At 45.6% G+C, this 26,428-nt stretch overlaps 2 protein-coding genes and 1 long non-coding RNA gene across 6 annotated transcripts; 1 reads left to right on the forward strand and 2 right to left on the reverse strand.

Annotated features, from left to right (window-relative positions):
• Positions 1-539: 539 nt before the first annotated feature.
• On the reverse strand, positions 540-5,347 carry SIKE1 (suppressor of IKBKE 1). 3 transcript variants are annotated; one of them, XM_068173546.1, is made up of 5 exons: positions 4,928-5,347; positions 4,741-4,846; positions 4,271-4,413; positions 2,293-2,406; positions 540-1,879 (listed from the first exon to the last, which is right to left on the reverse strand). In XM_068173546.1, the coding sequence occupies exons 1-5, from the start codon at positions 5,084-5,086 to the stop codon at positions 1,799-1,801; spliced, it is 603 nt and encodes a 200-aa protein (XP_068029647.1). In that variant the 5' UTR covers positions 5,087-5,347; the 3' UTR covers positions 540-1,798. The 3 variants fall into 3 exon arrangements, with proteins under 3 accessions (XP_068029647.1, XP_068029645.1, XP_068029646.1); XM_068173544.1 differs by having other exon boundaries at positions 4,741-5,347; XM_068173545.1 differs by having other exon boundaries at positions 540-1,899; positions 4,741-5,347.
• A 5,809-nt stretch (positions 5,348-11,156) lies between these two features.
• On the reverse strand, positions 11,157-19,531 carry LOC137462822 (uncharacterized). The gene is made up of 4 exons (XR_010993791.1): positions 19,501-19,531; positions 17,417-17,474; positions 15,076-15,224; positions 11,157-12,902 (listed from the first exon to the last, which is right to left on the reverse strand). It is a non-coding gene; the product is annotated as an uncharacterized lncRNA (long non-coding RNA).
• Positions 17,867-24,919, forward strand: LOC137462820 (bile acid receptor-like). 2 transcript variants are annotated; one of them, XM_068173587.1, is made up of 10 exons: positions 17,867-18,003; positions 19,164-19,517; positions 20,355-20,495; positions 21,083-21,222; positions 21,310-21,417; positions 21,507-21,606; positions 22,687-22,815; positions 23,074-23,193; positions 24,270-24,383; positions 24,538-24,919. In XM_068173587.1, the coding sequence occupies exons 1-10, from the start codon at positions 17,913-17,915 to the stop codon at positions 24,765-24,767; spliced, it is 1,527 nt and encodes a 508-aa protein (XP_068029688.1). In that variant the 5' UTR covers positions 17,867-17,912; the 3' UTR covers positions 24,768-24,919. The 2 variants fall into 2 exon arrangements, with proteins under 2 accessions (XP_068029688.1, XP_068029689.1); XM_068173588.1 differs by having other exon boundaries at positions 21,313-21,417; positions 24,538-24,917.
• The last annotated feature ends 1,509 nt before the right edge of the window (positions 24,920-26,428 follow it).

The following is a 26,428-nucleotide window of genomic DNA, read 5'->3' on the forward strand; positions in this document are numbered from 1 at the left end:
GGACAGGATCAAATGGAACATGGAGCTGTTCCAGGGGAGTTTAGGTTGGATCTCAGGGAAAGGTTCTTCCCCCCGAGGGTGCTGGGCACTGCCCAGGCTCCCCAGGGAATGGGCACGGCCCCGAGGCTGCCAGAGCTCCAGGAGCGCTGGGATAGCCCTCCAGGGATGCCCAGGGTGGGATTTGGGGTGGACTCCATCCTTCTGGGTCCCTTCCAACTCGGGATATTCTGTGAACATATTTGAACTTCCCTTGCCTATTTTTGTCTGCTACTTAATAACAATAAACTCAAACAAAGCAACTGCTATTTAGTTTCTGGTTTTTTCTGGCTGCACAGCAAGGACCCAAATGGAGGGATGTTACTCCACACTGAGAGTTCAACGGAAGATGAAAATGCATCACAGTAATTCCAGATTATGTTAATTTAAAAAAGAGAAAATTCAACATTTTGGTCATTGCAGTATTTCACTCAGGTGCAAAAGGCTTGGTAATATGCAGAATACATGAAATTCCCCCAGGACTCACAAAACACTTGAGAAAGTATTTCCCATTGGGTTTTTTATTCCCTCCTGAACAATTTCTAATAGAAAAGGATTGTATACAAGAGCACTCCTGTACAGAAATCCCTTATATCTACCAGTCTTGCTGGGTATTCCAAATGTTCACAATGTCTCCAGCACTCACTGTCTCTCAGTAAGCACAGGAACGAGTCACCTTCTGCATCAAAAGTCTCACTTGGGAAAAAGTGGCATTAAAAATTTAAGTGAATAGTGGAAATGAGATGTTCTTAGAAGATTATTGTTTGATCACAGGTAGGACAGAACTCTTTTATATAAAAGTGTCTTTAAAAATACCACAGTACTGAGAAACTCCTACAACACTGCACCTCTAATTCCACTCAATACAGGACCTGCAGTAACTACGGAACACCAGACTCACCTGTGATGTGACATTAAAATTCTGTGTATGAGGGAGGTTTGGTTTGGTTTTGAGGCAGACCAGAGCTCCCTCTGCCCGAACCCAAATTTGTGGGAGGCCAAAGAGCTTTGATCTGCAGGTGCTGTGCTCTGGCAGGCTCTGAGCACACCAACAGAGCAGGGCTGGCTGATAACTGGGAGCACCGGGAAGGCTGGGACAGGTCTATCTATCAAAAAAGAGTAATCCTTCAAAAAAATGTGCGTCAGGAAGGGTCGCTAACCCCATCTTCACCCCTAAAACAAGGTAAAGTTTGCTCTGAACAGGAGTGACTCCTTCAGGTGCTCTGCTGGCATCTGCTGTTCTCTCAGCTGCTCTCAGCAGTGGCCAGGTGACAAAGTCAGGCCAGCCAGACACTGAGGGTCCCTCCCTCTGCAGAGCCCAGCTGCCCTGTGCAGCCAGAGCAAACCACGTCCCTGCCTCTCACACTGTGGTTTCTCAATCATCTCCCGTTCCTTCTATCAAGCACAATCATCACAACCTGCATTATGTTCTCTAGCTAAGGACAAGGTGGATTTGAGAGCATCTGCACAGCTGGAATTATTAACTAAAGCTCATAAAAAATAACAAAGGGAGAGGAAATGAGCCATCACAAGGGAGGATACATCAAATACTTCAGAGTTAAGCATCCGAATGCTGCAGGTACTAAGACAGAGCAGGGTGCAAGGTTTTGCCATCAACACTTAAGAAAAATGCAGAGAAAACAGCCCACAACTTTAAAGATAAAACAAATATACAAGGAAACACCTGAAACAACAAATCCTTGTCAGGTGGTTTCATAACAGTCCCTGAAGGCTTGGAGATGAGGTTTGTGTGACTTAGGCATCAGTCTGGCAGATCTTCTCTCCCCACCTCGAAGGACTCCTTGCTGATCAACAGCAGCTCACGCAGCTCTTTGTTTTCAAGCTGCAAAATCAACATTTTTGCTGAAATAGAAATGAGCTAATTCACAACTAAAGGACTATCATAGAAAGGTGCCAATTCACAGTTAAAAGATGCTGATCTTTAAACAGTCCCACTCCTTCACAGATACATAAAGTTTGTACATTACAGTTTGTAATTGCAGCACTGGAACAGTGCTGGCACATTGGAACCACATAATTTAAAGCTTATCTTCTTCTGGCTTTATTTGTTTATATATAGATATAAAAATAATAGGAACATTAAGAACTTGAAAATAAACGGTCATGTTCTGCATTTCCTGACCCCATCCCTAAATTTTTATTGCTGTAAGTCCTTGACACAAACATAGAAAATACAGAGAAAGTCTGGAGACCCCCAAAGCTCAATTTATCTTCAGTAACTGGCTCAGTTCTTACCTCCAACTGAGCCAGTTTCTCCTGAACTTTAAAGAACTGCTCATCATCCACTTGAACAGCTTTTCTCATCACTCCTCCCATCTCACATATTCTGTCTATTTGACTTTCAATTTCCTGAAAGACATAAAATTAATACATTCAGTAGGTCCAGGCTAAAGCAACAGTCATCATTTATCCCTTCGAAATCACTTACTTCCATTTTCCTGATTTTGAATTCTCTTTCTGTTCTGAATTTTAATCATTTCCTCCCAAGTACTTGCAAGCCTTTCTGCCTTGTATACTTAAGGATAAGACCTTGTACCTTATTGTCCATTATCAGTGAAAACAGTAAAGAGAGACACAGCAGCCACCAAGATAAGGCACCCTGACTTAAAGGGAAATAATTTCAAGCATGCCAAGGTCTGAGACAGCATTCAGGTTCATGTAAACATGATTAGTAGGCAGCAAATTTTATTTAGCTTTATTAGAAAAGCCTGACTGAGTTTATTAAGGCACCAAAAATAAATGCAAAGATGATTTCAAGTGTGGAGTAAACAACTCTACCTCAGAAGGACATCACGCAACAAAAGTAAAGCAAGTAAGATCAGAGCCTCCTGAGGCAGATTTTACAGAATTTGTCTAGATACAGCAATAACCCTCTGGAAAATGCATTTTGCTGAAGCTCAGAAATGCACATGGAACAAACACTGACAAATTCCAGTATGAAGCAACAGTTCCTGCTTGAAGAGAAATACATAATGTGACAGGTGACAGGGTGGAGTTTCTTTAAGTGCCCATAGTTTTTCTACTGCCTCTGGAAGATCAATTTTTCACAGAGCAGAGAACTGAGTTTTGAAGTCCATTATTCAGAAAGTATGTAAACAAACTGGAGCATCCAGAAGACAGCTGGAGAACACGAGAGACTTCTGGGAAGAAAGATTATTATTTTTTCTAAACAGGAAGATGGTTATACTAAGAACATAGTTCTTCTAAAGACATTAGCAGTTTGTTACAGTTCTCCAAATGGCGGGGAGGAAAAAACGCAAGGACTTCACCTGAAGTACGGAAGACTTTGTCTAGACATTGAGACAGTCAAGGGATATCCCTTCAAGGGTTCCTTCAGAGCCCTTTCAGCTTTGCATTGTCAAGTTCTGTTCAAATGTAAAACCCTGATAAACAGCAATTCATGCACTCAGGGAGGCACTGGAAACCAAAGGCAGCTACACCTTCAGATGAGTTAAGCAACTCAGAAAAGAGAACCAGTGAATTGCCATATATCAATGCACAGAAACACATGAGAAAAGTTAGGCTAGCTCCAGTTCCAATTAAAAAACTACAGGATATGAGATGTCACTGGGTTGAACCAACCTGCTGTTCTCTAATCGGATAAAAAGGCATTTTAAAAAATGCCTAACACAACTCCCAAGTCTTAAATCGAAATTTAGCGTTATTCTATTGTTACTAGATACCTAAATATGAAACAGGCAGCAGATATCGGCAGCCACATCTCAGAGTTCTGAAGTCACTGAGCCCAATGTGCACAAAAGGACACTTTAGGCCACTACACAGAGTATCTGGATTTAAAAACACCAGGGAGTGAAATCTCTTAAGAACTAAACATATACAGCTCACAGTGTTCAGGAGGTTTTTTTCCCCTTTGTTACAGCTAATGAACAGGAATTACAACAACTTGGACATCTTTGATTTTACTACAGAGGATCAGGCACATTAAGCTTGAGCCTGGGAATTCACCATGCGGCTGAAAGAAAAATCCTCCACCTAGGCTGTGAAGAGGTTGTGCCTCTCAGTGTCCTCTGGGACAGCTGTTACAACCTGTGTGCTCTGAAAGAAGCAGAGGGTAAAATGCCAGCAAAGAGAGTCAAGATTTGGAGAAAATGTGTTTTGGAGCACAGACATTGCAGGAATGGAAACAAAGATGGCATGACAGCGAGCAGGGGACAGGGGTCTTGAGCACTCTGCTGTCCCCATCCCACCTTACCCCAGAATTAGCCTGATGGACTTTCAAGACTGGTTCTGCCTCTTCACGTTTTCTCCCTTCCAGCAGCTGTAACATCTGCTTCCTGTACTTGCTCATGATGAGTTCTAGCGCGTCCTGGTGCTCCTCCAGTGAGACCCACAGCTCTGCAGAACACAGCACGTCAGGGCCACGGCCGGCAGCCGCAGCGGGAGCCCCGAGGCGCTCGCTGGGTACCGGCTGCGGGCGGGACCGGCGCTGCCCCACCGCTCCCCGCCCCTGGCACTGCGGTGGGGCTGCCCGGATCCCCGCGGCCGAGGAGACTCCCTGACCCGCGACCCAGCGGGGCATCAGCGCCTCTGCTCTCCTCGACAAGAACCTCTCGCCGGGACCACCGGGCGCGCATCGCGGCCGGGACAGCCCCGCACACCGCCCAGCATCCCCGGGGCCCCTCTGCGCGTCGCCCGCCAGGATCCGCCCCCGGCTCCGCTCACCCCGGTTCTCCTGCTGCAGGTCGCGGATCTGCGTGTTCTCCTGCGCCAGCACCACGTGCGGCCGCAGCCGGGACGGGTCGGGTCGCTCCGCCGCGGGGCCCGGGCCCTGCCGAGGAGACACGGGGGTCGCTCGGGCCGCCCCGCCCGGGCCCGGCCGAGGCGCGGGGGTCGCCCCGCCCGCGCTCACCTGCTCGGCGCAGCCCGCGCCCGCCTCCCGCATGGCGGCCACGCGCCGGTGCAGCACGGCCGACTGGTCGATGAGCGACTCGGCCGCCGTGTCGTGCTCCTTCAGCCGCTCCAGCAGCGTCCGCGCGTCCGTCAGGATCTTGTCGATGGTGCAGCTCATGGCGGGCGGCGCTGCTCACCCCTGCGGCGGGCCCATGTCCCTCGCGGCCCCGCCGCCGCTCTCCCCCCTCAGCCGCTCTCGGCGCCGCCCCGGCCCCGCCGCCGGGCGCGGGCGGACGCGAACCCGCGGGGCCGGGACGCCGCTTCCGCCCGCGGCCACGGCGCCGCCAGTGCGCAGGCGCGGGCCGGCGCGAGCGCGCCGATCCGCCCGGGGCTCGCCTGGCGGCGCCAGAGCGCCACGGCCGGGCCGGGGGGCGGGGCCAGAGCGGAGGGGCGGGGCCAGCCCAACGGCGGGGCGGGGCGGGGCGGGGCCAAGCGCCGGGGGCGGGGCCCGGGCCGCCGCCGCCGCCGCCGCTGCCGGGGGACGCTCGCAGCCCTGCGGCTTTGGCTGATTTTGGGGTGGTCCGGGGGCGTTTTGGGGCGAGGGGGCAGCGCGCTCCCCGGCACACGGCGCCCCAAAGCCGCCTGCCCCAGGTGGATGTGCCCCCCCTCCCACGAGCCGCCCACGCCGCGGTCCCGCGTGTGCGAGCCCCCGTGTCCTGAGAGCCCCGCGCTCGGCCGCCGCGGCCCGGCCCCGGCGCGGCCGGGGGAGCCCGGGACAAGGCCGGCTCCGAGAGGCCGCTGCTCGACACCGGCTGTTTGCGGAGGGCCGGCGGCCCTGACCCCGCGTCCCGCTTATCTCTGCGGCTGCTCCCTCCCAGCGCGATCAATCCGGGCTGGGATCTGCGGGGCTCCCATCTTATCTGATCCTGCTGTTTGTCCCTTCCTACAGTAAACATCCGCCACTCAAAATAACAAGCTGTGCAATGCTGACTCGCTGCTTTGACTCTTATTTGCTCACTGAAGCTACTGTTGGTGATCCGGGGTGTCCTTGAGGCTTTGTGCCACAAAGATTTGTTCAATAGCACCGATTTCGTTAACAATGTTTTCAGCAAGAATATTTTAGCAGGACTGCATTTGATTTGAATAATCTTTCGAGTTTAAATCCCTATCACACAGACACATGAGAAAACTCCAGGATGCTTTATCAGATGAAGGTTCTTTGTGATCCCAGAGATAATCAAGCCTGGTGCAGAAGTGCTGAACGAGATAATTTTATAAAAGCAACAATCTCAAAACATGCACACAATGCAAAAGAGAACAGGCTAAGCAGCTGCAGTTGGAATATTTCATCAGAATCAGATTAATTAGTAAAGTATGAGAGCTATTCTGCAAATTTGGGAAATGTAATCCTTCCGCTAGTTTGGAAATAAAAGCCCAGACCATGGTTATAGCATATTTCACCTTCTGGTCCTTCCCTATTTTTCATCTTGTTAGAGAATACCAGAAAGTTATGACAGTTTATCAGAATTCCTTTTTCCTAATAGGCAAGTCATGAACGCTTGGAAAACTGACAAATATTGCTGTGTGGACCATCCTGGCTATGGAACAAGTTGGGGACTGTCCTGTCCCAAAATGGACACATCATCCCTAAGCCATAACCAGTGCTGGTTTCCCCGGTCCCACTCTCACATCCTCACACGACCCCTCGTGTGCAGTTCAGCACCTGCTGCTGCCTCCCTCTGCTCCCATTCCCAGCTCCGTGCCTGCCTCCAAAGCCTCTCCCCGAGCTCCCATTTCCACAGAGCCTCTGGGCAGGCTCACAGGGCAGGCCTGACCCAGCTCCATGGAACGAGCTCTGTGCGCCAGAGCCATCTTTCCCTTTTTCACTTTATCCAACACAGGGATTTCTGTGAAACCAAACTTGAAGTCCCTGAGGTTCCACTTAATTCAGGCACTCAATGAGCCATTGAGAGATGTGTCCCTGGGAATTCCAGTTCACATCCGTAGGAAATCAGCTGAAGGAACCCACGGTCTGGGCAGAGTGAAGGATCATTTCATCCCTGCAGGAGCTACACCAGGATGTGTCTGAGCTGCCTGTTCTGCTCTTGTGTTTATAATTCTGATATAACACTCACTTCTCCCTGGTGTCAGAGGTGCCATCCTGGCCCTAGGGACAAGCAGGGGTAGATGAGGGCAGCACTGCTGTACCAGACTGTCATTTCAGGATCAGCTTATTTCCTCTGTGGCATTGTGGCTTCTAGGAATAAAGTTCCAGGACGAGGGAGATGAGAATCTACGACACCACTGCCACACTGCACTGAGCCTGTGCTCCCACTCGGGGCTGGAGCTCAGCCCCTCTCCAGCAGATCTGGACGCAGAACCATTTGTCCAGCTCCAAGGGACAGCAGAGTTCCCGTGGCGCCAGGACACAGAGAGGATCCCAGTAGGACAAAGCTCCTTGTTTTAAATGCTGGGAATGCTTGTCACCAAAACTTCAAGTGTGTAGCAACAGAACTTAAACAAATCAACAAATGAGCATTTCTGAGTAGGGGTGCCTCGTAATTCCTTTGGCTTATCACAGCAATTCTGTGTAAACTAAATAGAATGTATAAATTTGGCCTCTCAAACTTTTTAGTGTTTAACTTCAATTCGATTAAACACTTATGTGTGTGTACAAAGTGAAAAATGGGGTTACAAGAGGTTAATGTTTTAATGCTTTTAATAACTCTTAACTACATGGCTGTATTTTGTCAAACAGAGCATGGGGTTGTTGTAGCAGGAGAAGTGAAGGCTGGATAGCAGAGTACTGGGACACTCAGAACAACAATGCTGCTGCAGAGCCCAAACTGCTCCCAGGCCATCTTTGGAAAATCAGATATAGTATTTCTGTGGTGGGATAAATACATAACAGTTCTGAGTACAGCTGAGGAGGCTCTTGTTAACAGTAGGAAAATCACAAAGAAAAGAAATCTAGATGGACATAAAGTGGACAAAATCGCTCAGGGCACAGGAGCACCTCCCCTATGGATACAGGCTGAGAGAGCTGAGGCTGTTCAGCCTGGAGAAGAGAAAGTTGTGTGGAGATCCTGCAGCCCTTTCCTGGGTCTGAAGGGGCTACAGGGAAGCTGGAGAGGGACCCCTCATCAGGGACTGGAGGGACAGGACAAGGGGAAATGGGTTCAGGCTGAAAGAGTGGAAATTCAAGTTATATATATGGAAGAAATTCTTCCCTGTAAGGGTGGGGAGGCCCTGGCACAGGTGCCCAGAGCAGCTGTGGCTGCCCCATCCCTGGAAGTCTCCAAGGCCAGGCTGGACAGGGCTTGGAGCAGCCTGGGACAGGGGAAGGTCCCTGCCTATGGCAGGGGTGGAACAGGATGGGATTTAAGGTCCCTTCACACCCAAACCATTCTGGGATTCTATGAACAGAGCAGTATCAAATGGCAATTCTGTGACAGATGGAGTGACATCTAGATATTGGAAGTAGAGAAAAGAATAAAGGGCAAATCTCTAGGATACTTCTTGGATTTTCAGTAAAATTACATTTATTTTAAGTGTGGTCAGCACAGGTAAAAACATTGTGGCTAAGTGTCTGAAAGCACAAGTCTCCCACGGTGATGCAGCTGGGCTTTTTGAAAATGGAATGTGACAATTCTCATTTCCATTAGAAGTTCTTCCTTCAAAACTCAACTATTTCAGCAGCTACAGCTGTTTAAAAAGCAAACCAGCCCCCTCTCACACCACACGCCCCAACACTTTCTGACTGCTTGCTTTTAAAATTAAGTGGTAGTGTTAAGACAGCTCTCAGCTACTGTCACAGTTTCGCTGGTATTGCCTTCAACGAAAGTGTAGCACAGAGACTCAGGGGCCAGGAGCCCAGAGGAATCCTCCTCTTGCGCTTCCCAGCCCATACTTCAAGGTAGAATAACGTGGCATAATGCAGAGTTGTCCTGTGACAAACGTTATTACCAAGGAACTCAGTCTTATTGTTCATCCTAATTATCTTGCTTTGATAAATCTCGAGGAGTCACCCACTGCACCACAGCACTCACACTTATGAGTCTAATATTCTTTCTACTGTTAAAACAAATGTCCTCAAGATGGAATCCAGGCTGGAAAAAAAGGAAAAACATTATCATTGATAAATGGATACATCCAGTTAGCTCAGTCTCTCAGCAGCAAGACCACTGCTGATAAAATGCTGAGCAAGGCATTCCAGAATAATTATTTTGTAATGCTTAACACAGTGTCAAGATCTGCTTTATGGAAATGAGGTCTTGGCTTCTCTTTGCTGTACATATAAATACTGCAGTGCCTGTAGTTAGGAGTATTCTCTATGAACTACCAACTCTTGGGATTGTAATCTAACTTAATTGATAGCTTTGCTTTCTTCCACTTTGTGCCTCACTGGAGCATTTTATTAACAAATCTTGGTCTTCCAGCCAAGGGGAAACAGATTTGGCAGAGGGAACTGAAAGGGGGAGGTGTTAGGGTACCCAGGAACTTTGTGAAGGTTGAATGGATGGGTTTATTGTACCTACTCTGCCTCCAGGCACTGCAGATTAAGTTTAAGAGAATAAACAGGAGAAACAGTAACATTTTGTGGGCCGTCCTGAGATTTTTCAGGTGAGTTTAAGGCAGTCTGGCTCTTGGACTGAAACTTGCCATCATGTTTAGTTCATCAAGATTCGCTTTACAAGCCTGTAAGAAGATGCAAGGTGAAACTATCCAACAACTTAATGATTAAGAAAAAAATCAGTCTTTAAAAGATTGAAATTGTTCTTCCTTTCTGGTGTACAGATCATCATTTAATCCCACAAAAGCATTTAAGAATTTAACAAGAAATTGCATCTTCTGAGTTATTTCTCATCTGGTTTGATAATGAGTATTTGTCTGATACATTTGATGCAAAACAAAGAGGATTTCTATTATCTCACTCTGAAGAACACTTCTCTGCAGTGCTAAATGGGAGCTGTTCACTGTGCAAGGTAACACCATCAGGCAAAATCCGTACTCACAAGGCTTTGTGCTGCTTCTCACCCAGGACTGAGAGGTTCTTCCACACCCATGAAGAACAATCCCAACAGTGTCAGCATTCCTGAACCTTTGGAAGATCTAGAAATAATAGAAGAGATGGGGAACAGAAAACTTCTATTTTTTTCATGAGTTCCTCAACAAATTGGAAAGGAAATCCAAGGTCTCGGATCACAAAACTTTTGGCATGGATGTGTCTGCCAGTGTATTTTATGCCTCTGAAGCATTTTATTTCTCTGACACAAAAATAGGTAAAGATTAGGTTAGATCATTTTGGTACGTGATCTGTATTGTTAATACTCAGCTTTCTGTAATATTGCTCAGAACAGTTTACCAACAGGAAAGATTTAATCCTGTAATGAAATAATCATTGTTTTAATGTAACCTTTAACTCACATAGAACAACAATTACTGTAATTAGCAATTAGTTTTCTGAGGGCTTTAGTCATTTAGTATTTGAGTCTTGCTTTCATCATTTAATGATTTACAGTAATGAGCTGGAACATCAGTATTTTGTACTGAAGTGGCCAAAATAGTTGTCCAGGCATCCTTGCCCTCATGTGACAGATCTCAGATGGCTTGAGGAGAAGTTAGCCAAGAGCAATAGGCAATGGCATCATTTCTGCTTCAGTTCTACTGAAAAACAACAACAAAGTGACTGCTGTGCCTTGCAGTCAGGGCTCAGTAGCTCTTGGAGGGCTGTTACTCTGCTGAGATTCTGCCCTTTGTTTGAGTTTTGTTTGACAAATGCTTTATAAATGAGCAGAAGAGGTGGTTTATGTTTCATTAATGAGGCTGATAGTGGTTAATTACTGAAGTTACGTAAACAATCCAATACCAGATCGAGCCAAACGGGTCATTTATGTAGAGAAGATCCAGCTGGAGTAGATGCGATTTCCTTTAACTATTCAGTTACCAAATGAGTCACAGACATCTGGAATCTCCAGTCCAGATGAACAAAGAATTGTGCTGACCTTGAAAAGGGATTCTCTCAGCAGGTATGGATCCAGGGAAGCTCTTCCTTCATCTCCAGCTCCCTCACCCATCAGACCCTTGGAACCAGCTGCCCAATCTCCACGGGGATTTGGCTGCCCAGAGCTCCCAGTTTGCAGTGGTGGCAGTGAAGCTGCACAAGTGCTGCAGCAGTATCCAGGTCAGGCTGCTATCACCACATCTGCTTGTTTCCTATGGAAAACATGTGTGTCCCTTATTCCCCACTTCAGTGCCACTTGTGGATGTTGGCTCATGGCATGAACTCCTTCAGCTCCTATATTCAGGCTGTATCTGTGAGTGACACTTTGTTTACTTACTGCTAGTAAAGCAAGCTTGGAGTCTGGTATTATTTCCTTTGCCACTGAAGTGGCTCTGGGCACGTTGCTGACCATAGACTTCAGCAGTGTTTTACAGAATTGATGTATGTATAGAAAAATAACAGAAAACAGAGCTGGAAGAGATCTTTCCAAAGTCCTTTACAAGAAGTCCTCTTTACAAACCAAAGCAACTCAGAGAAAACAATTCTTGAGTTCAATCTGCTTGCCCAAACTGATCTTCAAAACAGCCAGTGGAGAAGACTGTACAAGGAACTCACTCCAGTGCTATTTTTACCACAGTAATTGCTTTGTCTAGTTTGTAATTTAAATCTCCCTTACTCCTAAATAACCTTTCTGGTTTTTGATTATTTACAAGCATGGAAAAGAGTTTATTTTCCTCTTCTTGCAGCAGTATTTTAGGTGACTCAAGTGTGCCCTCAAGTCTCCCATTTTTTGTCATGCTAAACTTTGAATAGGAGCAGTGATTTATTAAAATAATGTAAATATCTGTATTTACATAAATATATGTATTTAGCCAGTCACCTGGTCTGAATCACTTCATGATTATACAAAATAATTTCATTACTACAGTGTGGGAGTTAATTAACCTTGGGCTAATACTTAATTACTGCAATTAATTTCTACTACAGCTTTTATATGGTTATTTTATAAACTTATTTTTATACTGATTTTAGAAACTGAATTTACCCTGAATCCAGCAGGCTTTATAAACTGAGTCAAATGGGGATTTGATGCCTTTTAAAAACCTGAGCTTCAGGCTTAAGTCCCCTGGAGTCAACAGTCTCTAAATACCCACATCCTAGAGCTAATTTGAACATCTTATCAGTAAAGTGCCTTCTATCAGAAAAAAATGCTAAAAATAAAAGTCAGTAGCATTTAAAAGCTAACCACAATATTTCACAAACCTCTGCTTGTTTTTCCAACTTTCATGAGAAAGGCTGGATGAAAAAGTTAATGGGATATTGTGAAAGAGATACTTCTGTGAAAAAAAGTTGTTATATCAACTGTAAAACCTTCAGTTTTACTATTGAAGTTTTTTTTTGACAACTTGGCAAGTTTCTGTATGAGGCTGCATTTACCAGAAAGACAAGTGCTGAGCATAATTAAGCTTAGAACATCATTATCTTCATTTCTGCTGTGTAATCACTGTGTTGCAGCCCCCCATCACCGCACGTGATCATTGCAGGACATCTGAAAACTTAGAAAACCCCACAATATGCTCAAATAACATTTATTAGTCAATGCTGGTTGTTCTCAAAAGACTCAACCATTCCACTCCACAGAGTCGTAAATGGCACATGGAAATAAGCAGCCTTAGGGGAGCTCTTCTCTGGAGCCCAGGGAATGTCCCTTGAAGGGTGATGGCCATTTATCCATGAAAACCTACTGTCCCAAAAGAATATTTTAAGTGACTTTGCTGTAAGTTACCCGACAGGAAATTACATTTTCCTTTTCCCATCTAATTCCATGCAATATCCAACAGGAGCAGTTTTTCCTGAGGTGAATGGAGAACTATCTTACACAGAAGGCAGGTGAGCTCCTCCTGGAGAGAGGAGATTTGCAACCTGCTGGGAGCACTGGAACAGCATGATACCTAACAAGAAAATTCCCTATCCAAAAGGTCACATCTACCTAGGAAACAATGAAAACATCGAATTGCAATATTAATTTATTAAAAGTTACTAATAATGGAATACTCAGAGGGTTAAGAAGGAAATTTTGCTGAGTTAACGGCAATGTGAACTTAAGTTCCCTGAGGTTGCCAATGAACTGAGTGTGAGCCTGGTGTGTGCCACAGGGGTGTCTGAATCAGAACATGGAGGACGAGGTAAGTGTTTGGTGTTTGGAGGTCCTGGCCTGATCCAGCCTTTCCAAATTAAATTATTATGTCATGTAAAAATCTCCAAATAATCCTACTGCAATATTGTCCCCACTTGGGAATTGAACATTTTCCATCACCACCCCGACATGTCAACGTGAAGCAACCAAAATGGGAGAATTTTGAATTCTAGCAAGAAAGCAGAATCTTCGTGCTGGGCAGGGAGGGCTCTGGGAAGCAGTGACGTGAGGGTCCCCATGGCCTCTGTCCCTGATGACCCAGTTCTGATGTGATTTATGTGGGCTCGCAGCTGCCCTTGCTCCGACCCCAGAGGAGCTGTGTGGGAAGTTGGTGTCTCGGAGCCACGGCGTGGCTCTGCCGAGTGTCTGGAGCCCGGGCTGTGCACACAAACTGATAAATAGGGAAAGGCCTGCTGGGCTGCAGCTGGAGCAGAGCTGGGACCGGCGCTGCAGCCCCACGGAGCCCGCGCGGGAGAGGAGCTCCCTGCAAGCACCGTGAGTACTTCGTTCCCTTCTCTGCATGCTCTGAGGTTAGAAATTGCTGCTCAAGCCATACATCAGTTTGCCATGTGAAAATATTCCAGGCACTGGGCTTTTTTCTTCTTTACCTCCTTTTTTCTTTCTTTTTAAACATCTGACTAAATGAAAACAGCAAACGTGCACTTTTAAATCTGGTTTTCTACTGCCAACGGTTTGTTCCAATAATACTTCATTTCACACAGATTGAAGAAAAACAACTTTTAAATTCAATCACTTGTTTCCCTTCCCAAAAGTACCCAGAAAACTGTGAGTTTCAAGCAACCTCTAACCTCTTATTTTAGAATGTATAAAAATTATGCTTTTGAAATAATTATTCATGGAATAACAATTCCAAAGGAAAATTTCAAGATAATTGCAATGCAGTCCATTGGTGAAATAAGCCAGTTGATATTATGGTTATTATATGGAATATAATAACCAGGAAGGAGCATGTTTAATAAGAAGAAAAGTGGAATTTCTTCAAAAAGGAGCTTTGGGGAGTTTCTTGGCACATTAAAACCGGGAAGAACAGAACAACCTTTAATAATGCGTGTAAGCTGCATACAGGATCAATCAAGTGATCCTACAATTTCCCCTGCAAAATCATTCTTTAATTAAGCAGTGATTACAGAATTGCTTGAGTGAAATTAAATAGATTAGCTGGCATCACACCTACTTGGCACTGATTGTGCTCAGTTACTTTTTTTCCAGTTTTTGGTTTAAATTTTCACAAATTAAAAAGAAAAAAAAAGCTTTGCCTTCCAGCTGCAAGCAAAGTACAGCGATTAAACCTGAGCCTGAAACGTGCTCTGAGTTCCACTACGTGACCACTAACGTGCCCCAAGGTGTGCTAAATAGATGGTGAAGACCTTCAGCTCGAGTTCCTAAAATTCCCTGTAAACAAGAAATTTCCCCATGACTCAACTGTCAAAATATTTACGACAGCAGCTAAAGCACTGTCAGTACTGACCTCTGAAAGGGCTCCCTGTAGCCCTGCTCCATGAAGGATGTTTTGTATCCCAATAAATTTGATAAGTTGATGATATGTTGCTTTATGATATGGGGTTTTATAGCAATAAAAATGATAAACCCGACATCTTTCATCATAAATAGAAATAAATAGATGTACGGTTCAGATTCTAGTCTGAATGTGTACATTCTATTAATAGTTCTACTTTACTTTTATCAGTCAATGGCTTTTTCTTTTTCTTTAGTGGATCCCATTTTTGATAAATTGTCAAGTCTTTCAGTTGGGACTAATAACTAAATTTCTGCATGAGATGGATAACCAAGCCTTTGAATCAACATGCTGTGGTTTATACTGAACGTTTGTAGTTCAGAAGATGAGCACTGACAAAACTAACCCTGTAAAAGCTCAACATTTTCAAACGTGCTTAAGCCACCTTGAGTGTAGGTCACCTCTTCCAAAAAACACCACTCCCCTCACCTGCTCAGGACTTCACAAGTGAAAATGCCCAGTAGTAGAAGGAGAAGCAGGAAAAGTGTGTGCTTTAAGCAGATGACTTTTTCTGTCAGCTCAGTCTGTGTGACTCGGGGCTCAAGGCTCCCACCCTAAGTGTGTTACTGCTTGGGATACTATAAAATAAGTAATTAAAAATTCATCTTTTGTTCCCAGTTGTTTCCATTTTTTAGGCTAAAGACCTTTATGCATCCTCTCTGGGAACGTATTAAGATTTTTGCTTCCTTTTAAAGCACTCATGAACAAATATGTGGTTATATTGGGAATACACAGAAAACAGAAAAAGGGGCACAAAACATTTTGTTTTGGGAATGGCATGTCTTCAACTGCCCCAAACATCCAAACCTGTTGCTCCATTCTTATTTCAGCTTTGTTCCAGTTCCTGCTTTGGACATTACACCTGGGCATGTCTGGTACCTTGTGTCAGGAACTTCACCGTGCTGGGCACGTGCAGAATTCCCTTGCCTGGATAAGGTTAATGAGTGTCTGTGAGGGCTGGGGAAGTGTCCCATGAGGTGTGAGGGGTTTGGGATGGCCACAGAGCCTTGGGGAGAGCAGCACATGGATCATGGAATCCCAGGGACTGCTGCAGTTTGGAGGAGGCCTCCCTGATACTGCCTTACTCACCAGGGGGGAGGCAAAGGTTGGAAAACATGACACTCACAGTCACTCATAAACAATCAAAACTTGCCTGGCCTAGGAAATCAAGTTCCTTCCTTGCATATCTTATTCTCTTCTTTTTTTTTTTTTTTCTTAAAAAATCCCAATGCTTTGTTTGATCAGAAGAACAAGCTTGTCAACACTAAATTCTCAAATGTCAGAAAATGAAACTCTTAATGTTTATGCATGTCTCATTCTAAGACAGTAGAGCATTCCTCAGATAACCATTTGATTTACTATTCCCGCTGTTCTAAATTAACTCTCTTAATTTAAGATTTCAGTTTATGAAGTGTCAGCCTAAGCTGGAAATTTTGTAGGTGCAACTGGTTACTGTTATTAGCCAAAAAAATTAGTAAGAAGGGCTGAATCCTTTCTCATACAATAACTAAGCTGAGGAAACTTTGCCTAAGGAAAATCTGCTTCCAAGTTTTAGGATGTTTAAGCAATTGACCACCTTACATTTGGTACTTCATACTCCCAATATACTGCTTTTATTAGACTGGATCAGTGTAATTTTTTAATCTACTATTCAATTATGACTTTTATTTAAAGAAACCACAGGAATTCAGAAACACATTTCTTCAGCAAACACACATTTTTGGGAAAAAAATGTAGACTTTGCCCAGGCCAAATTGATCTAACTGATAAGACCTCATGATTCAGTGACTTATTTTGCTCTCAAACAAATATTTACTAGCAGAGATAACAAACCCCCAGCATTCCAGCCTCACTGCATCCTTTCACCTTCTGCTGACAACACGAAGTGAAAGTGGTCAGCCCCAAAGCTGTGTGCAGTTTGGGGGAAGGGATGTGTGTTTTACCAGTCAGGACTTCAGATTCCCTGGGGTGATTCATTCATTGTACAGGTACAAGGTACAGGTATAGCACAAACCCCTTCCTTCAGGGAGCGTCTTTAAACCCAACTTGCTGTAAATTCTGCAGAGAATTCTGTTGAAGGAGTTGGATTTGCTGTATTTTCCAAATCTTTCCATGCCTTTTTCACCTTCTCTATCCTTCCTGTCTGCTCAGGGAAAGCATGTGAGTGGTTCATGGGCAAACTGGCTCTTACAGCCCTTGCTCAGTGGGCATCAGGCTCAGCAAAGGTTTAACCTGTGGCCACATCCCACTCATGCAGAGGGACAAGGGGGCAAGGAAAATATTCCTACTTACTCCTCTAATGGCTACTCTGTTAGCTCTCAATTCTAAGCAACACCAGAGGTTTGCTGTAGGCATGTAAACTCAAACCCAGCTTGTGCCACTGTCCATACAGACTTTTTTTTTCTCTAAAACTCTTTAATAGTTTTTAAAGCACACTTCTTCATAATTTCTCTAAATTTGAATTTATAAGTCAAATAACTGGGAAATGAGGTATGTTTTGAACTCCAAGCACAACAGCTCTTCTCACCATGTCACTGTGAGCTCTCAGTGCACTTTGTTATTGGGAATGTCAGTGAATCCAGCCAGGAGCCCAGGCTCCTTCAATGACCAAGGAGCAGTGGAAAGCTCTTTAGAGGTAGCACATCCTATAGGAAATCAATATTTTGGTCTTCACTGAAAACTTTATGCTGTTAAAGGAACACAGTAAGTGTAATTCAGGCAGTGCTTAAGCAAGGCAAAGTTGAGTTTTACTGCATAAATGAGTACTTACATGACGAAGAACAGATATTCCATGCTGGCCTTTTCATGCTATCTTCCTTGCTTCAACTCTGCATAAGAAGTGAATGAAATAAACTCATTAAAAGCCCATCTTTGTGCACAAACAGGACAGCCCCACATATACACCAGAGCAAATGCTCCAATTCATGCCCAAAGCAAGTTTATTCTATCCATTTAGCTCCTTTTAACCTTCTCTGAATTAGAGAATTTACCAGTCCAATTCCCCAACGTGGTTTTTTTTGTAAAACTCAGAGGAAAACATTTCTAACTATAACTTGGAAACTTACCCTGAATCTGTAATCTCAGGACACTCAAACATTTTGTAGTCTTGTTGAGGGTGTTATGTGACTTCACACAGACATCTGATTTTCTTATGACCTGAAAACTGCCATATTCTGGAGTTTTCTGGCTCTGTGTCTAACCCTACCCAGCAATTCTTTCCCCTTTCTCCATGCTGCTGTTTAAAGGCTGGTCTCACAGCAGAGTGGATGAAGCAGTGCAGCTGGGAGCAGAGCATGGCCAACACGTTTGTCACCGTCCCTGATGGGTACGGCCTTCCCGAGCCCATCCCGTACTACGGTGAGTAAAGCATGTTTTGTACTCTGGAAATGCAGCAAAATGAACTCCTGGGGGATTTTTTTTTTTTAAATTTTAATTTATCTTTAATGCACTTGGAAGATTTTACCAAGCTTGTACTGAAAGTGTATGGAAATATATTACTGTGTGCTCATAAAGGCTTTTGAGCACAATGGGATTATTCTGACTGAGCATTCCATATAAACATCCCCAGTGCTGTCTCCCTTTGACCTGCATGGAGAAGACACAGGTTTTATTACAGTATTCCAGACACATTATAAATAGATAATGCCTATTCTATATCTTACGTAACTATAATTGCAATAACTGATTTGATTCTGGAAGACTAAAGGCAGGACCCAAAGCCCACTAAAAGGAAAAAAAATCTGTTTTAAAGAATCTTTCCAATTTGTTTTATAGAGATTTTAATAAGCCCAAAGGTAGAATGAAACATGATGCATGTTGCACAGGCTTTGTTTGGTATAGCTGTGTGTATTTAAGGGAGGCTGGATAAAACTGAAACTCAACAGACAGAAAGACAGGAATAAACTCTCTTTGTAATTCTGTACCTACATTTTACTAAACTAAAATCTCATAACTGTAAAGACACATGTGTGGGAAAATACTGAATAAAACAAGTCTCTGCTTTTTACTCCTCTGAAGTTCAACTTTAAGACCCCTGTCACGGTATTTTTTAGTATTCTCTGATTTCTACACAATTTTTCTCAGACCCTTGTGCAACATTTTCAAAATGATGTCTGAGATATGTATCAGTAACAAACACTTTATTCATTAAGAAATTCACTTGTGGAAGATATTTGACTGTAGTGTGGACAGCTAATAAAAACAACCTTTAAGTGTAAGACCTGAAGGCAACTGTGCCATCAGTTGGCAAGTGATAGTCATTTATCTACTAACACTAATCCAGTGGCACCCACATGATATTGCCCAAACTGTTACTGAGCCATTTTTGCTACATTTCAGATTTCACTTAAGAACATTACAGGTTTAAATTTAAATAGAATGTGTCAGATTGCCCCTCTGAAGACATGTTCCTCTAATATTTATGCTACTAAATCTATAGAACATTTTTAAACCTTGGAGCAGCTGATGTAGAGATGTTCTCCAGGTTTTCACTCCACTTTGGATTTCCCCCGGAACAGATGTTTTACCGGAGCACATCAACTACCAGCTGCAGGACCCGGATTTCCAGGCTGCCCCGTACTGCCAGTACTCAGCAGTGCCAGTGCCAGCCCTGCAGCCCCAGCCTGGCCCAGCCCCGTACGGCTCCTACAGCCTGGACCCCCCGTATGACGGGCCCTGCGTTGGCAGCAGCTGCGAGCTCAGCAAGGGCCCCTTCCTGGCTCCCCACGGGGAGGATGGGGGGTACCAGGGGCTCAAGAGGCCCAGGTTGAACCACTCGGTGAGGCTGAAGGGGCAGGAGGAGCTGTGCGTGGTGTGTGGGGACAAGGCCTCGGGGTACCACTACAATGCACTGACCTGCGAGGGCTGCAAAGGTGAGTGGGGACACGGGGCCTCGGTGCCACCTTCCAAACAGATTCGGCTGGGGTTAGAGCTGGTGTTACTACAGTGGCTTTTCATTTATCTAATGAACCCCCTATCTAACACGCTTACTCCAAATTCACGTTTTTATAACATTCTTTCACAGTCTGTATTTAATATGAGCACGTTAAGCATCTCATTTTTGCCTTGGTGACTCGCTAGAATAGTGTCAGCGTAAGCAGGTGCTGGTTTTCTCATGAACATTTCTTAGAGATTTATTTCAGTGTTATTAATTTCACTTATTATTATAAGTGAATAAAAGCAAGTAGTAATTACTTGCTAATCACATTGTAACTTGTTGGTATGGGAGCTGTCCATGAGGGGCAGCTCTGATCTCTGCTCCCTGTGACCAGGGACAGGACTTGAGGGAAGGGCTGGAGCTGTGTCAGGGGTGGACATAAGGGAAAATTCTTCCCCCAGAGGGTGCTGGGCACTGCCCAGGCTCCCTAGGAAATGGGCACAGCCCTGAGGCTGCCAGCTCCCTGAACACTGCTCCCAGTGATGCACAGGCTGGGATTTGGGGGTGTCTGTGCAGGCTCAGGGGATGGACTTGGTGATCTTCATGGGTCCCTTCCAAATCAGTATATTCTACGATTCTGTGTATGGAGAATGTCAATTAATATCAGTCAGAAAGAACCAGACATAACTATATTTTTAAAAAGCAGATTTAAAATCAAGGCAATGTTTCCATTTAAACAAACCCAACCATTCAAACCCAGAGGACACTTTTAAATCCTTGTGAGATAAAGCTCCTTCGATTGCCCCAGCCATGACCTGGTCCTCGTTCCCAGGCTTCTTCCGGCGCAGCATCACCAAGAACGCCGTGTACCGCTGCAAGAGCGGGGGGCACTGCGAGATGGACATGTACATGAGGAGGAAGTGCCAGGAGTGCCGCCTCAAGAAGTGCAGAGCTGTGGGAATGCTGGCAGAATGTGAGTGCTCCTTCCTGCTGGATTCTTCACTAGTCACCGCAGATAAAACCTTCTCCAAAGTCAATCCCTTCCCGATGATACTGCTCTAAGCTTCGTTTGGCTGTAGGAAAATTAACTTTGGGGATGTAGCATCTTGGTGTGCAGAAGCCAGCAATGCTTGGGAAGTACCTCCTCACCTTAAGAAAGCTGTTGTTCAAAGACAGTACAAGGAAAAAGAAGAAGTACTAGCAAGATAAGCTAAATATCCCAAATCTATTCAGGATAGAGGTGAGCAGATCAGATGAGCTTTAGGGTTTGAGGGAAAAAAAATAAATAAAAATGGCTTGATGGGCTTTGGTAAAAAATTCTGATGCCTGTGTGTCACAGAGGCACAAGGACAAAGATGCCTGCAGACCCTCAGGCCTTTGGTGGCTACTGAACATCAGCTCACCTGATAAGTAACACACGGCCACATTCTCTAGGAAACATAGTTCATTATAGGTGACAGCTTCTGTGATGCAAGACTGGAGTTATCTCTAATAAACGTGATGACTTCAGACTGCAATTAATAGAAATGCAAGCACTGATGGCCACTTCACACCTCACAGGTTTGCTGACTGAAGTCCAGTGCAAGTCAAAGCGACTCAGGAAGAATTTCAAGCAGAAGAGCAGTTTCCTTTGCAACATAAAGCTGGAAGATGAGGGACTGAATAGTAAGCAAGTATCATCTACAACAAGATCTGGAAAAGTGGGATATTTTTCTATTTAAAATACCTCTTTTTGTCACTTACTCTTACTCCAAGTCGTTGTGACTAGATTGGTTTATTTTTTTTAGCAGATCCCAGAGAAGATGGAACTTACTCCAGGAGAACATCAGCTTCTTGACCACATTGTAGCAGCACACCAAAAATACACAATTCCCCTTGAGGAAGCCAGGAAGTTTGTAGGTATCCAGCACACCCAGCCTGCATTGCTGAGTCACTGTTGTCATGTATCTTGGCTATATCCAATGTGCAAATGCTCTTTTTGCAGCTACAGGAAACTGCAAGTCCTGAGGAAAGTTTCCTCCACCTGTCTGAAACAGCTGTTGTCCATGTCCAGGTGTTGGTGGATTTCACAAAAAGACTCCCAGGTGAGTTCCTTCCTTTGGGGAACATTAGAGGAACCAAATCAAACTGATGGCATGAACCAGAGAAAAAGACAGACTTTAAGAAAAGGCTTTAAACTGATTATTTGTACTTCTAACTTGCCATTTACGTGTCATGAAGACAACCTAGGAGCTTTCAGTTCAAAACTTTGCTATGATTAGATTTCTTCTCCATTTCTGACATGGAGACATTTTCTGGAAACACGTGGACCTCAAAATACAAGCTTGAGGGAATTACTATCTCCCCACATTCTCTGAAATCCAATCTGAGTCTACAATATTTCATAATCACCAAAGGAGAAAACAGATGTTCCTTCAAAGGAAAAGGCAGCACAGAAGGGACTAACCAGATGTTCTTATTCATATTTTTCTTTCATAAAGAACAAGGGAACATGCAATTAAATTCACTCAGTTGACAAAGTAACATTTGACAGGGAGAGTGATAACTTTTCTTTGTAAAACTCTGACAAAGGTCAATCACCATATCTAAAGCAGGTATTTGTTGTAATTTAGCATCTCCATGGGGCAGAGCTGAAGGAAGGGGTGAGCTGTCTGTTTTCTTGTGTTACATATCCTGCTTTGATCAGGATATTTAAATCACCAAAGTTCCTTTTCTCTTGAATTACAAGTGCAGACAATGAGCTTGTCAAAAGATGAACACAATTTCTAAAAAGAAAATAATGTAACAATTAATGGAATATCCACAGTCACTAAACAATGCAGCAAATTTATCAGGTGTTAGGCCTATATTTATCAGATATTAGGAAGAATGTTTTGATAACCCCTTGTTTAGTTCCCAAATTTTTTTACTTGTATCTTCCTGTGAACCTGGGAATCTTTTAACACTGAAAACTGCCGCCCCCCCCTTTTTTTTTTCTTTTTAATTGTCTAACCTGCAAACTAGCAAGAAAGATCCCAAGTCTTTGGCACATGCATCATTTAACTGTGGCTCCCCCTTTCTAGTAAAGATATTTATTTTTAAAAAATCACCTTTTTCACATGATATTGGGGGCTTAAAGGCAGCCCCAGCCTTCCCTGATCCTGAACATGCCCCTTTCTCTGCAGGGTTTGAGAGTTTAGCCAGTGAGGACCAGATTGCTCTGCTGAAAGGGTCCACAGTGGAGGCGATGTTCTTGAGATCAGCCCAAATTTACAACCAAAGAATGAGCGAGTGCCAGCCATCAACCAGTGAAAGTAGGTCTGAAATACTTGACTTGCATCATTGTGGGGTGAGGGGATGATATCAGCTATATTAATTACATATTGAACATTGTGTCAAATTTAACACAAGAGACCCTGAGCAATAAAAACGCAAGCAAAGAACTTGGATGCCAAAAAGGATTTTATACCTTCGTGGGTCTGGGAAAAAGTCACATATTTTCAGCAATGATACAGACAGGTATTTAAGATCACTTTAAGCTTGACTGGGAACTGTCATCTGCCTTGTTCCAGGTCATGTAAGACTTTCTGATCACGGGACATGTTGTCATGTTCAAAACCTTGATAAAAACAGTATTTATTCCATGGAAATGTGTCATAATAAAGAGAGACCAACTTCTACTACTACCACAGGTAATGGAGGTCTCAGAATCTAAACACTGTGAATTTTTTGCTTTACTGGCCCTATTTTTCTTACACTGAGCTACATTGTCCTTATGGCCACTGTTCCAGCTCCTTGCCTTTCTTCTTCCTCTCCCTTTCCTTTTTCTCTCCCTCTCTCTTGAGCTGCTCTGGCATTACGTCCTCAGGTATTACATACTGGCATGACATCCTCATGGCAGGAAGAGGTGTCTTCATGCTTGCTTATATCCTTTGAGTAATATATACATTCAAAGCTCCACAGTACAATTGCCATACAACTTTTGTTGTTATTTTAGCAATTAACAATGTTTTCACAAAGTTAGTTAGCTATTTCATGCAATGGAACAGCCCCAAGCCTTAAAAAGATTCACAGAATCACAGAATCATGGAACGATTGAGGTTGGAAGGGATCACAGTGGGTCACCTGGTGCCACCTCCCTGCTCCAGCAGGGTCATCCCAGAGCACATGGCACCAGCTCATCTCCAGATGGGTCTGGAATATCTCCAATTAGGGAGACTCCACACCCTTTCTGGGCAATCTGTTCCCTCACAGGAAAGAAGTTTTTCCTCATTGTTACAGACAAATTTTTATTTATTACACTCATGTTCAGGGGGAACCTCCCGAGCATCAGTTCCTGCCCGTTCCTCTGGTGCCATTGCTGGTCCCTGCTCTGCCCCTCGCTGCAGACAGGGACACCCACCCTGAGGGCCCCTCTCAGCTGGGGCTCCTCTCGAGGCTGAACAGCCCCAGCTCCCTCAGCCTTTCACAGAATCATGGAACCACTTAGCTTGGAAAAGACCTCTAAGATCACAGAGTCCAACTGTTCACCATTTCCTCGTAAGAGAGATGCCCCAGTCCCCTCATGAGCTCCACAGCCTCGGCTGGACCTGCTCCAGGAGCTCCATGTCCCTTGTCCTGGGGAGCCCAGAGCCGGACACAGTGATCCAGACGTATCAGGGAGGGTCCCCTCGCACCCTTCGGGCAAAGACGATTTGCAACTGTTTCTGCACTGAAATAACATCCTCATTATTCTGCAAATTGCTGGGGTTTTTTTTCCATTTTCCAGGCATAACTGAGGAGTTCATCACCGCCCTGTTCTACTTCTACAGAACTATGGGGGAACTCAAAGTGACCGAGACCGAATACGCTCTGCTCGTGGCAACAACAGTGTTCTTTTCTGGTAAGTTGGGCAGGTGACAACAACTGGCTGTCACTTGCCCCGGGGGAGCTCCCATTTGTCCCCTCAGGGGCGGCGGCGCCGACCGGACCCTGAGGGGCAGCGGCGCCCGGAGCATCCCGCTCACCGCTCTCTCCGTGCCGCCGCTCTCCCGCAGACCGCCCGCTGCTGAGGGACAAGCGCCATGTGGAGGAGCTGCAGGAGCCGCTGCTGGGGATCCTGTACAAGCACTCGAAGCTGCAGCACCCGCGGGACCCGCAGCGCTTCGCGCGGCTGCTGGGGCGCCTCACGGAGCTGCGCTCGCTGCGCCACGCCCACGCGGGGGCGCTGCGCGCGCGGGACCCGCGCCTGGCCGCGCCGCTGCGCGACCTGTGGGACCTCCACTAGGCGGCGCCATCGCCGCCGGCCCGCGCGCCCCTTCCCGCCTCGGGTGCGCGCCGCCGTTTCCCGCCCTTTTCGCCCTCCCTCAGCGGCCGCCGTGAGGTGCCGGTGCCGCTGTCGCTGCCGGGGCAGGTGGCGGTGGCGGTGTCGCTGTCGGTACGAGTGTTGGTGTCGGTACCAGTGCCGGTGCTGGCATCGATTCGGGTGCCACGCTTAGTGCCGGTGTCAGCGCTGGTGTCCATGTCGGTGCCGGTGTTGCTGTTGGTGTAGGCGGTGGCGGTACAAGCTGTCGCTGTTGGTACCAGTGTTGATGTCGGTGGCAGTGTCGGTGCTGGTGCCGGTATCAGTTTGGGTGCCATGCTCAGTGCCGGTGCTGATGTCGGTGCCAGTGCTGGTGCTGGTTGTCGCTGCTGGTGTCAGTGTCGCTGTTGGTACCAGTGTTGGTGTTGCTATCGCTGTTGGTGCCGGTGTCGGTGTCGGTGCTGCTATCGGTACCGGCGGCGATGTCGGTGCCGAGTGTCCGTGTCGCTGCTTTTCTCCAGGCCCACTGAGAAGTCCCCGTTCAAGCGGCTCGTGCGGCCGCGCCCGAGCGCCGGGCAGGGCCCGCGGCCAAAGCCCGGCGAGCGCTCGGGCCGCGGGGCTGTGCCAGGTCAGAGGTGCCACCGGCCACCCCCGGCCTGGCTGCAGTGGGTGGGGGACACCGACAGGGACACGGGGACGCTGCTGGGAGCCCCTGGGCAGAGTCCTGACCCGAGCACACGCATCTCGGCCTGTCCCGGGAAGTGTTCAAGGCCAGGTTGGACAGGGCTCGGAGCACACTGGGATAATGGAAAGTGTCCCTGCCCGTGGCAGGGGATGGCACTGGATGAGCTTCAAGGTGCCTTCCAACCCAGCCCATTCCATGGTTCTGTGTGTGTGTGTGAAATTGGCCGAAGTCATTTCTCTGCAGACTGCCAAGATTGGTGCTGGAAGAAACATCTTTGACTTTAATTTCAAAGACTTCCGCTGTTATTCTCTATCAAGATTGAAGGAAATCATCTCGATCATCTGCTCTGTGTTGTAACTGCACATCACCGATGATAAATCCACGTTTGATGTGGGTGATCCAGCAGCGAGCAGTGCCCCACTTGGATGCTTGCACTGGCTTTGAAGTCCTGCTTACACCAGACCAAACGTGCAGTGAAAACGTTCTGTCACCACACTGAGTTATGTGAATTAAACAAATGATTGTTTCATGTTGAGGTTCCTTAGGGAATATGTTTAGATTCAAATGTGATATTCTGACAGGAGACAAGTTACGCTATTTATCCTATTTTTTTGTGACTTGAAAACTTTGTAAAATGGCATTTTCATACTAAAACATAGTCAGATGTTGTGTTTAAAACTACCCACGGGGGTAAAGAAAAAAATAAATATCAACTACTGGACTTTAAAGGAATAATTTTGCTTCTTGAATAATTTATCATGCACCTGTGCACAGACAGACAGCAGCTGATGAATTCTCCTCATCAAAACCTTCCCTCTGGCCACAGCCTAAAAAGCAAACTACAAAACACCAGTGGTTTGAAAAGCCACTGTGAAGTACGAAGCAAGCGAGTTCCAAACCCATTACCAATTTGGGAATTTCAAAAATTGCAGGCAGTTGATTTATTAATTAAAAATCATAT

This window comes from Anomalospiza imberbis, chromosome 26 (genome assembly GCF_031753505.1).
Source record: "Anomalospiza imberbis isolate Cuckoo-Finch-1a 21T00152 chromosome 26, ASM3175350v1, whole genome shotgun sequence".
Taxonomy (NCBI): domain Eukaryota; kingdom Metazoa; phylum Chordata; class Aves; order Passeriformes; family Viduidae; genus Anomalospiza; species Anomalospiza imberbis.

What these genes read in the sequence shown, in the direction of transcription:
- LOC137462820 (XM_068173587.1), top strand. Translation starts at nt 17,913, where the DNA reads ATGAAGCAGTGCAGCTGGGAGCAGAGCATGGCCAACACGTTTGTCACC. An exon ending in TTGAGGAAGCCAGGAAGTTT is followed by an intron (nt 21,418 to 21,506) that starts GTAGGTATCCAG and finishes CTCTTTTTGCAG; the next exon opens with CTACAGGAAACTGCAAGTCC. An exon ending in CCAGCCATCAACCAGTGAAA is followed by an intron (nt 22,816 to 23,073) that starts GTAGGTCTGAAA and finishes GCCTTGTTCCAG; the next exon opens with GTCATGTAAGACTTTCTGAT.
- SIKE1 (XM_068173544.1), bottom strand. Translation starts at nt 5,086, where the DNA reads ATGAGCTGCACCATCGACAAGATCCTGACGGACGCGCGGACGCTGCTG. An exon ending in CCTGCAGCAGGAGAACCGGG is followed by an intron (nt 4,414 to 4,740) that starts GTGAGCGGAGCC and finishes TGTGTTCTGCAG; the next exon opens with AGCTGTGGGTCTCACTGGAG. An exon ending in TCCATCAGGCTAATTCTGGG is followed by an intron (nt 2,407 to 4,270) that starts GTAAGGTGGGAT and finishes TATGTCTTTCAG; the next exon opens with GAAATTGAAAGTCAAATAGA.